Genomic DNA, 12,189 nt, shown 5'->3' with positions numbered 1-12,189 from the left:
AAAGGGAAGGAGGACATTACACCAGGTGAGTCCCTGAAATCCAGATTTTAACTCTCCTGTTGTAACTATGGATACCTAGCTTTAAAAACCTTTTGTGATGTAGCAGTACACCAGGCTCCCTTATTTCATCCTCTGGTGAAACGCCTCCATCTGAAGTTCCCTAATGTCCCTTCATCTCACAAGTCACCAATGCAGCACTGCAAGGTTTTGCCAGCTCTGGGACTGCACATCCAAACCAGCTCTCTGCCCTATCCACTGCATCTTCAGTCTGCCTTTCACCCTCCCATAACCCTGGCACAAATGTGGCCAGATGCTCAACAGGGAAGGCAACCAGACTGCATCAGATGTTGTTCCAAATAACCAGAGTCTCTCACAGGCAAGACACACGAACGAGACTTGATGGCTGATCCAGCCCTGCTGTCTCCCACCGGCAGGAGGAAAGGTCAGGCTCCTGCACAGCATCCAGGCTGAACTCTGAATGGCTCAGCCTGGCTGGTCTCTAAATATAGCTGGGCAGAGGAAGGGCTGTGAAAGTGGGTAGGGAAGGGAGTGGAACAGAAGCCAAATGAGCAATCAGTTAAATACAACAATACCATGTTGGTCCACCAGTAAGACTTTCCCTCTCTACTATGCCACATTCTGCAGCAGAGTATTTAAGCACAGCTTCAGGATTAAGTCTATGAATGCAAACTCACAGAATAAAAAAAAACCTGCTGGTTGATTTATACTTGGGGAGGGGAGAACACAAATCTGTTCAACAACTTATCTTCTTGAATGAATTTGAACCACACAGGAGTGACATCACTTCCACAACATGACAGCACATAAATCATCATCAACCACATGGTACTAACCATAAAACATGTGTCAGGAAGACACCAACAAGGAACAAAATATCAGAGTGCTTTACATTGTAAACATGCAGTCTTATGCGTCTTCTGGCTTCCTACTATGATCTATATACGTCAGGTGGTTTATTTCATTCATTTGCATCTGAATGAAGTCAATACAATTAACAGAGGAACCCTCATAGAAAATCTGTCCAAACAATTTCATCTGCATAAATATACCACAAATGAAGCACTTAAAAATGTAAATATTTACTTTTTAATAAACTATCACATTTGATACTGAAGTTAACTTTACAACAAATAAGCAATTTATTTCCACCGTGGTTGCAAGCAAGCTCAAAAACAAACAAGATAAATAAGAAAAAAAGAAGGAAGGAAGGGGGAAGAAAAGAAGACTTTCCATCCAAAAAAGCAGGAAAAAAATATCTTTCTCTTATTTGGCAATGTCAGACCTGAAGTCTTTCAGCTAATAAAAAACTTCTAGATTAGACTTTGCTATAAACCAACAAAATATAAAAAACCAGTATGCCTGAGGAATTCAACAGGAACTTTCAATCTGCAGCTACAGATAGGACAAGCAACCTCTGCTTAAATTCTCCATTTAGAAACACTGTATCTTCAGAAAACACCAACACGGTAAACTGATTTGTTTCAAATTTCAAAGAGGCTACACAGTATTTTTATCTTAAGAATTACATAACTAAAAGCAAATACAGTTCTCTGATACTTTTTTGTGGATTAAGCGCATTTAGCCTCTTACTGAAATTGTTAATCTTCATTATAGGCACTGGGCTCCATGTGAGACATCTCCTATGGCAATTAGACTTCCCCTCTGTATAAATCGTATCTGAACTGGCAGAGAGAGAAACAGACAGAAAGACAAAGCATCTGGTTTATGCTGCTCATTCTCTAAAATTATAAATCACAAGAAATAATGTTAAATAATAGAAATTATAAAATAGAAATTATAAAATAGAAATAATAGAAATTATAGCCACAGCAAACACAAAATGCTGTTAAATATCAGATGAGCTATGTCCTCAGCTCCTTGCACAAAGTAGGATCATTTTGATTTACTGTTTTTATTTCTTTACTGACTGTTGTTTGGTTGTTTGTTTGTTTTTTTTTAAACCTGCATATTGTTCAGCTGTCCTGGTTTTGCCATGGTGATACGTATGTGCTTTGTGGGCCTGATTCTGTCTTGCTGAAGACAACTGAATCTTTTTAATTGATTTTTCAAAGGTAGCAGAGCAGATCCCACTCACTATAACTTCTATTCAATAATATTATTGTTAAATCTCTACTTAAAATATTGGTGCATTATTCTGCATCAGTAGACACCATCCTTGGGCTGATACCTGCTTGTTTAGAATAGCTCTCTTTGTAAAACTCTTTACTTCTAACCTTCCCTTTGTTACCGGATCTTGCCCATATGAGTGGGAAAGCAATTGCAAAACAGGAATACTCACAGTATAGGCTCTGACAATATCTGAGTAAATCACTGTTCTCTGTCTCCCTTCTCGGCCCATCTGCAGTCTTTGGTATGGAACAACTATATCATAAAAGCTCTTATTCACACATGCTTTTGATATTACACTATTTAATCACATACAGCTGTAGCTGATGAGACTGTTACAAAACACAATTTTAATGCAGCACTGGAAGCAAATTCTTGAGCCATATTAACTATTTTCCTCTACATAAAATTTCTAGCACTAAAATTCTTTACTTCAAGGAAAAAAATACAATTAGACTATTTGTGTTTTTAAAAAGTCTGGTCCTCTTCCTGGACAGTCCAGAATGTCATTGTTTGCGAGCAAACTCAGTCCCTGCCTGGAGTATAGATAGTGGAAAATTTACTTCCCACCCCTAAATAAATAAATAAATAAATAAATAAATAAATAAATAAATAAATAAATAAATAAATAAATAAATAAAAATTTAATTTAATTTGAAAACACTGCTTACAATTACATGCAAAGGGAATACTATACAGACTACTCACAGCAAGACCTGAAATGAACTCAGACATCCTACTTGAAATGCAGCCTTTCTTATCTGTTTTTTAATTCATGGAAATTTAAGAACTGACAGTCTGATGATTTTTACCAAGATACTTGAATTAAAGTGCAAGCATACCATCATGCTTTCTTAGAAAGGACTTCATGCATTAAAAACCAAACCAGTTCATTTCTGAACCACTGCACTTTATTTTGAAAGGGCACCTTGTAAAAGGCATTCTAAATTATAACTATTAACACACTCGCCACAGCAAGACCTTTGTAGCCTCATCTGGCAAATACTTGCAGCTTCCCTCTTTTATTACAGAAATAACATATCTGCTTGCAAAATAAATAGTCATAGAATATCATAATATGTAAGTGAAGTAGTAAAAATTTGAATGTTCTTTTTCCACAGGTTTGGTCTGGGGTTTTTTGTTTGTTGGTTTGTTTTTTGTTTTCTTTTTAATTTGGTGGTTTCATTTGTGGGTATTTGTGGATCGGTTAGTTTTTAATTTAAACAGACTTCCATTGAGGCAACATGGAAGGAAGATCAATCAGGAAATTTAACACCATTTTAACAATACATATCATCATGTCCCTTAAAACAACAAAAGTATTTTTATCCAGGAATGCAAGGACAAACAGAAAGCAAATGAGTTCATATATTCCTTCATTTTTCAGAGGAACACTTTTATCTTCCTTATTTTTTAAGCCAATTGGCAAATACTAGAGCTAGATATTAATATTACCATCAAAATCATAGCCAGGCTGAAATACTTTTAAATGGCGTTTAAATGAATTTGTGTTCCTTTTGGGCAGCTCTCTGAGGCATTTAAAACATGCTGTGACATACTGAATCAAACAGGGCTAAGTGCGAACAAACTTCATTCCTAGAAATGCATTTCTCTATTTGCAAGTGTTTGCCTTTACTTTGGCATGATCACATGGGCTCCAGCTAGACTTTTGAGCTCTGGCAGCGATCCAAGCTGCAGATGGTTGGAAATGCAGCCTGAAATCAGTGTGTGGTTGATGAATTACTCCTTACACCTGACCCCTGCTTCACACCAGGCACCAAACACAATCTGAACACTACCAGCCAGAGAAGCCCTGTCAGGCATCTCCGTATCTGGAACGCTTTCCTCAAGGCCTTCTGTATGGCCAGATGGCCAAAAGTGGGGAATGCCGTAAACCCGCTAAACAGAAACGTGAGTGGCTAAAGAGCACGGGATTGGTAGGTAAGAGGTGAAGAGAGGCAAGAGCTTTGCACCAATTCCAAATGCACACTTTCTGAAAGAGCCTGATGGAGCATGGAGGAAGGTATTCTCATGCCACACAACTGAAGGAAGTCCTCAATTCCACAATGCCAAAAGATGTCCTAAAAATGTAAAAAAAGGAGATAAAACACACACCTAAGTGTATGCCCATAAAATCACTATATCAAACTTAAACTCTTCTGAGTACACCTGTTTGAACTCCCGAATTGTTTTTCACTCAGCTGGGGCATGTATCTGTCATTTCAGAAACAGGCTCATTAGGCCATCTTGCTTGCAGGTTAGTCTGCATCCCTTTCACAGCCACAGAGATGAGGTTTTATTCAGGCAGGTGTTGGGAAACCACACTTCTTCCTTTTGCACGTGTACATGCATGCATCAGGCATACAGAGATGAAGAGGTACAGAGGGTACTGTAAACACTGCCTCTCATTTTGGGGTGTTTCTGCCATCTGACTGGGTTACAGAGTCAACACCACGAGAGTTAAACTACCAGACCCAAACCATGACTAATAAGTAGGAAATATCTGGAGAATGCATGAAAGCAAACCGCACGGAAATAGCTGCTTAACTGGCATATTTTACCCCAAGTGCAGGTAGAGAGATCGTAAACCAAACAATTCCTGCCGACAGGTAACTGTGGCGCCTCCTCCTTTCTACCCAAGTGATTCAGGTTTTTTCACTAGACTGTTTGCAAAGAAAGCTGACCCCAGCAAGAGGTCTAATCATAAGCTGCAGAGGACGAAGATAAAATACATCACCTACTAAATCAAGGAGTCTCTTTCAAATATATTCAGAGTTAACATTTTTCTCCCCTTTTTCTCATTACATGATATTTCATAGTGCTTATTTTTGTTTTCTTCTGTGCTAAATGGCAAAGAGAAAAGAATTTGCTTTGGCAAGCAAGAAACAAAAGAAAGAAATTCAGACCATAATGCAAGATTTGGCATCATTAACATTCTACGTGACAATTTGCAACATACTCCTCTAAACCAGTTATTACACCATCAGCAAGGATGCAGCTAAGGAAATTCTCTTAACATCTCAAAATAAAATGAAAAAGTACCACAGATTCTCATCAGATATACATGAGCTGAACCACTTCCCTGCAATATTTTTTGCAACAAGAACACAAGACCATGCTTCGCTTACAGCAGTAACCAGAAACACTTACTCTGAAATAAACTCCACTCCTAGGACAATTGGACTCTCGCCATACTCTCAGCATCTGCCTAAAAAAGTTCCAAAACTGTACGTTCAAACTGAAGTTGTCAGACAGCCTCACACGAAAACAGAAATAAGGTTATGTCTTGCCTCAAACTCAGCGCTTGTCCTTAAGAGACATATTAAATTCCTTGCAATTGTCTCATAAGGACTGGCACCCTCCCCTTCTTCTCTTTTTTGGATGACAATGGCTTTTCCTAAACCTGAAATTAAAGTTTTAGCTTCAGTGGTGGCATTTGATAATGAAGGAGCACAAATAAATGGAACGAATGCATGCTTTGTGTTCCACAAATGGCCACAAAACTCTTAAAAAGTTAAAGCAATCAGACAAACATATGGAATCCATTTTTTCTATTTATAATCCCATTACCCATATAGCTATTCATTTACACCCTTTCTGCACAACAACGTGCTAGCCACGTTAGAAGACACACACACACAGAGTCTGTAGGCTGGAATCCTGCGCAGCTCCGAGCTCCCCCATGAGAGGGACGTGATGTACAGTAATGCGGTACTTCTCGAAGGAGAGCCAAGGCAACTTCACCAAAGAAGCAAAGCAAAAGCAGCACTTCACCCAAACACACTGGGGAACATGAATTCCCAAACTTTGCCTGTTGAACACGCTGCTGCTCTGAATTCCAGAAGCTGTACCATGCCATAAGAAAGCCTAGAATTTCTTTCTTAATTACAAATGAATGTGCACCCCCCACCCCCAGCATGCATGACTATGAGCATAAAAACGCATTCTTTCTGTAGAGCTGAATCCTACCATGCTTGGTACAAAGAGCAGTTTTTGGAAAATAAGAAGCTGAAGTTCTCAGGCCGGCTGGAATCGTACAAAGGTTTATTTATATGTGTTGCTCCAATAGGGATGATAAAAGATACAGCTCTCCACCACAAGATTATTTGATTACCCAACTATTAGCTTTAGACATACAATGGATCTAACTGCTTTAAAACGTCCCAGAAGCTGATGGCTAGCTTTAAGGTAACAAAATCCAGATGCTGCCTGTCTGCACTACTTTAAAGTCCTATAGTCTACAGAAGAGAAATACTTGCATCTGTGCATACACACAAATATACATACATATATATATACACGCGCACGTGTATGTGTGTTTATTATTTAGAGCTTATGTACGCCCTTAACTGTGGACGAAAGAAAAGGAGAAAAAATAAAGGCATATAAAATGTATCACCAATTTGAAATTTTACCTGTCCTTATTGTAATAGTGCAAGTGTGCCAAGACTGATGCACATGACTTTTCACAGGGTTGATAATTTTATACACCGGCTATAAAAATGCATTTAAGTTGTTTTTTAAAGCAAGGGGTTAAAAAAAAAGAGTCATGGTACAGAAAAGCTATTTTTCTACTTTAAGCCCAAATATAAGGCTAATTTTCTCAAAAAAGCTTATTTTACAAAGTTTAAAAAATGAAGAAAAAAAGAAAGAAAAAGGACAACTGGCAAAATGTAAGCTACGTGAGTAAAAGGGATGGAATGTCCAATATTTCTCCTCTAATACTCGAGGCTATTGTTCTTTCAAAAAAACACTATCAATTGTTTCATGTCCTTGGCTTGCCAGGTTTTGAGGAATAGCATCAGCCTGCATCCCCCAATCCCCCAAACAGTTAAAGCTATAGGCAATATTGCAGTCAAGCTAGTGACGGGCTGCTGCTGCAACAGCAACATTACACACTAAATGGTCACAAAGGTAAAATGCTATTTGGATTGACCTTGAAAGGAAGGGGTGGAGAAATTATAAATTTCACGCCAAAATACAAAATTTAAAAAAGGATGAATTTTATACCGAAAAAATATCTGCATGATGCAGTGAAAGAAACAGCAGAGCAAAAAAGTGAGAGGTAACCCTGCCATGAATTACAAGGCTGTAATCATACTGAGTGCTTCTGGTGTCATCACAACTCCAACCAGCCTGAATCACAGTTTTTTACAATTAGTTAATTTATATAATGCAGTAGTCAGGCTATAAACGTTAACGGGAAAGTAATTTTTATTAACAAGGAATATAACTTATCCTTTCCCAACCGCAGCCAGATCAACATGCTTCAAACCAAAAGTCTGGAGAAGTCAGCCTCCCTTGTGGCACTTCACCACACACAGTTGCACACATCAAATGTCCCATGTGTTAAATTTGCCACAGGAGCACAATGTGTATATTTGCTCGCAGTACCATAAGCACGTGTGCGCGCCCTGCCTTGGCTTTTCCCTCCTAAAGGATGTTCGGTTATTTACTGAAACTGTTAATCTGTGGCTGTGAGGTCACACTTCACCTCGTGCAGTGTGCATTTTTTCCTTTTTCTTCCCTCCAAATACAGTGTCCTGACAGGGTTTGCAAACTTTCGGTTTAGGGCTTTCTTTTGTTACTGTCCTTTGGTCACAGGAAATCTTTTCAGAGAGCAGACTATTATACAATGGCATTATAAAAATAAGGCTTTAATTAACTAACTCATGGCCAGGTAGCATAGACTTCACCCAGCCTCTCTAGGAGAGGCCGGCCTGCTTTCCAGTCTGCTGGCATTTTAAAAATTATTAAGAAAAGAAGAAAGAAAACGGAAGCGTCCGCGCTTGGATACACTCTCCAAAAGTAGTTAGCCTCTTTTTCTAGACCTTTTTAAATGCAACAGAGTACAGCCATATCATCCTCAATATTTAATGAAATATTAAAACCAGTGCAATGCACTGAAACAAACTCCACCACGTTTACAGACGGTTAGCTCCGAGCTCTCCTCCGAGCTCCACAGCATCTCCTCCTCAGCTGATTAAAAGTTTGAGTTGCCACAGACGGCTTTTCTAACAGCAAAATGCTTTTAAGCTGTGAATAAACCGTAGAGATCACTGTAAAATCCACCAAAAGTGTTTTATATCCGATGCTGTCCAGAGCAATCTTTATCGCATGCTATAACAAACACACTACCTGCCCGCTGTTACGATAGCGTTAACCGCACTGTTCTCCCCAAACAATAAAAGGAATTAGCCGACGCCAGCAGCCCTTGGGAAAAAAAAAATAAATTAAAAGAAATAAAGAAATAAATGGGAGGGCAGACAGAACCTTCCTGCCTCTCTCACGTCTGCTTTCTGCCTACCAGCTCGGCTCTGTGCGATACCAAACCCGAGAAAGAGACAGAAAAATCGCCAAAGAGAAGAGGCGAGCCCGCAATTCGCGCGGCTCCGCTCTCCATCCCCCGCCAGGCGCCCGGCCCCGCCAGCCCTTACCTTGGTTTGGAGATAGTGGGGGTAGTAGTAGGTGTACTGAGGGTACATTGGCTGCTGGTCCAGGCGTTTGCCCATGTAGCTGGAGTCCTTCTGGCTGGTGCGGGGAACTCGTTGGCAGGGTGTAGTGCCCCAGGGCCTTTCTTCCTCTCACGCCGCTATTCCTGACAGCGCGGGCGACAGAGGAGACTGCCGAGACTTCCTCGCCGTCTACCGCGCGCTACTTCCAGCGCAGCCAAAAACGCGCCCGCACGAACATATACGTGTGTGTCTGTGTGTGTGTGCGCGGAGGGGTGTGCGCGGCTGTGGGTGCGTGCGTGGGTGGAAGCCCCGTGCCCGGGTGCCCGCGGGGAGCAGCCCGCCTCCCCCGCTGGCAGCAGCGTGCCTCCGGCGGTGCCCGCTGCCCGGCTCGGGAGGGAAGCGTCCTGCGAGAGGAGCCGGGAAGACAGTGCAACTCCAAATCTCCGCAGAGCCGCTCGCTCTCTTGCTTCCTTGCTCGCTCGCTCGCTCGCTCTCCTCGTCCTCTCCTCGGCTCGCCCCGCTCTCGAGCCCTCCCCTCTCGCTTCCCCACCCACCCCCCTTCCAACCAAATAAAAAAAAAAAAAGGGAAAAAAAAAAGAAAAAATAAAAAGAAAAGAAAAATAAAGAAAAAAAAAAGAAAATAAAAAAAAAGGGGGGGGGAGGGAAGAGCCTTCCCCAGCCTAGTTGCCGCTGCCTCCTTCACGGAGTGACATGGTGTTCAGGGCTCGTCCTGTCTTTCATTCAAACCCCCTCCGCGCCGCGCCGCCGGTGGGAGGGACCTCGGCGCGCCGCTCCCCCGGGAGGTCGGCGCAGGCCGCGCGGCCGCCTCCGCGCCCCCGCCCGCTCCGCGCCCGCGCCGGACCGGGCAGCTCCGGAAAGCGGCCCTGGGACTCGGGAAACGCTAACGCCGCGGGGCGGGGAGAGCAGCCCCAAAACGCGGCTTTATGTATATGATTTTAATTAAAAAAAAAAAATATATATATATATATGTATTTTAACAAATGGGAGGGGGAAGGTGACGGAGCCTGGTCGCCGTCCTCCCCCTTCAGAAAACTACTCCGCACCGTCATCCGGCACTTCGCGGAGAGGCGACCCCGGGCCAGACATATTAAATACATACTTTGTTAAACCGCTTATATAAGACTTGGTTTATTTAAAGTTGGAACAAAATGGAGGAAGAGGGTAAAGAGGAAATTCGGCCGGCCTGACGAGCGGGTGCCTTCCCCCAGACGTGTGAAAATACCACGGTGCCACAAAAGTTACCCGCGGCTGCGTTTCCCCCGGCCGGGCTCCCCCGCACGCAGCTGCCGCAGCCCGGGCCCAGGTGAGGGCCAGGTGTGGCCCCCGCGTCCGGCCGAGAGCCCCACACCTGCCACAGATCCCAGGCGTGCAGGACCTGTGTCAGCACTGCCATCCCAAATATTTATCCTCCGAAAGACTCGAAGGAAGAGTCTGTTTTACAACAGGGCTATAAATCATCAGGAAAAAAAAGTGCGTGAATAACAAAATGTTTCCTCTTGTACACAAATCCTAGCGTTTCTCTTTTTTTATAATAACTTATTCCTTTAACATGTCATCAGATTGCTGGGCCTTTCTACAGTGGTTTTGCCTATTTATAAATTTTTTGGGGAAAAAAATATGGGGCAGCAGTTTCTTTTTGTTTTTATTTAAATCATCCATAGTATGGCAGTGGGATTGTCAGCTGCTGCATTATCAACCAAATTGCTTAAAAAAAAAAAAAAAAGGAATTATAAAAAGAATGTCTTTAAAGGGACATTTCTCAAGGCTGGTAGAGCTAAAATTAGACTTGCCAGCTGTGTTTTGGTTTGTGGGCACGTGCTTGCACATGACAGGAACATGGAAATATCACGCTTTACTCTGGCAGTTTGCTGTTCTCATAAGCAGAGGGTTTTGTTATGGATTCCCATAACTGCCCCATAGCCAGTCCAAAAGGGCAGTGCGGGAAGCCATACACAGATTTATGATACCGCCTATGCACTGTGCTTTCATCACCAGGCACTCATAATCGTGGGTACTTAGGTACCAGCCCTCTGCCATGCAGTGAGAACACCATACCCTGCTCACACACCTATTTGCCTCCTGTGGCAAGAGATAAACTTTTGGAAAACGAATGCTCTGTTCCCAGAGCACTGTGCAGGCATTCAGCAGGTCCTTGCACACCTGGACGAGCCCTGTGGAGCACTACCATTGCCCCAGTTTCCAACAGACTCAGAAGAAGAGCCTGGTTGGGTAAACTATTGAGTATTTTCATTCCCTATCTTTAGTATTATCATTCCAACCTGGCCTGGACCATGCGGTCCCTCTTCCGAAACTCCCTCTTTTTCATTCATCTTCTCTTCTGAGAAGTGAATTTAGAAAAAAGATAAGAATGGGAGGAGAAACCTGCAATCCCCGCCTCCCAGCCCCACGGTTTATATCACTGCTCAGCTTTAAATACGCTGCCTCTCATCGTAGTGCATGATACTCTTGCTTACACTTTCTTCTTCCCCCCGCCCTGCTTTCCCTGAGGGTGAAATAGACTTTTTGAGGGTTGGGATCTGCAGAAGTGAATAGTGATTACTTGACTATATGTGATACTTTGAGCCGAGACAACTTTCAGATTGTTCTTTCAACTGCCAGAATTAAGTTGTTGTGTTTCTCTCCTCACCTTCTCAATTTTCCCTCAGGATATTAACGCAGTTTTTCTTGCTAAGCGGTTTGCTTGTAGACGTGGATGTAACCAGATTTGGGAGAAGAAAGAACCTATGTGCACAGGGTGAAATAAAAGATAAATACTAAGGGAAGTAGAAAACTCTGCATTAGGACCAAGAAAGATACAGGAACATGCAAGGTTTTCCATGGTCATTAATTAAAATCTGGGAAAGGCTGTTTTGTCTACATCATCTGATTACTGTGGGTATTTTAAATCATGCCATAAAATTCCAACCCAAGATTTCCACACACTTCCCCATCAAATGCACTGGCTAGTAGCTCCAGCAGTTCTAGCAAATGAGAAAAGGTGGGAAGCTACAGGAAAACTGGGACTATTATCTGAGTGGGGAACAGCTCCACCTTTCATCTGCTCTCTCTCAGCAAAAATCTTCAATATGCAGATGCTTTGGATTTTCCTTTTCACCTGTAATCCTGACCAGGTGCTGAGCAGCCTCTGCTGTTTGCTCTGAGTGCTCAGCATCTTGCATGATTGAGCCTTCAGAGATGCAAGACAGAGTGGAGGCAGCAGAAATAGGAATTCAATATAAAAGAGTGGGGGGCCAAGGGGAGAAGACAGGAGGCAATATACCATAGCAAAAATGCAAATGAACAGCCACAAAAGCAGATTTAGATAGCATACAGCCTCTGAACAAATGCTAGTGCTGGAAAATGGAAAATTTCCATTTGCAAAATACAGACATCAAAAAGATCATCTGTGACTTGGGAGCACACTGTTTAAATAGAATCCCCTTCATTTTCTGGCCTGTGCATTTGAATAACTGAATCCACTTGCAAACTGAAATAGCAGTTTGCCTACCGAGTGTTAAGTATAAATGTTCCTCAAAAGAAAAGACAAGCTGTTCGATCCCAGTGA

At 42.2% G+C, this 12,189-nt stretch overlaps 1 protein-coding gene across 7 annotated transcripts in view; it reads right to left on the bottom strand.

Moving 5' to 3' along the window:
- RBMS3 (RNA binding motif single stranded interacting protein 3) overlaps positions 1–12,189 on the bottom strand; it is a 705,639-nt gene that overhangs the window by 435,210 nt on the left and 258,240 nt on the right. For 2 of the 7 annotated variants that reach the window (XM_077177079.1, XM_054633930.2), the window contains exon 1: positions 8,586–9,132. The exons of the other annotated variants lie outside the window; for them this stretch is intronic. In XM_077177079.1, the coding sequence (XP_077033194.1) occupies positions 8,586–8,660 (75 nt within the window). In that variant the 5' untranslated portion in view covers positions 8,661–9,132. Of the gene's footprint in view, positions 1–8,585; positions 9,133–12,189 lie in introns of those variants that run through there. 7 annotated transcript variants of the gene reach the window in all.

Source organism: Agelaius phoeniceus, chromosome 1 (assembly GCF_051311805.1).
Source record: "Agelaius phoeniceus isolate bAgePho1 chromosome 1, bAgePho1.hap1, whole genome shotgun sequence".
Lineage (NCBI taxonomy): Eukaryota > Metazoa > Chordata > Aves > Passeriformes > Icteridae > Agelaius > Agelaius phoeniceus.
This window is presented reverse-complemented; position numbering and strand designations above follow the sequence as displayed.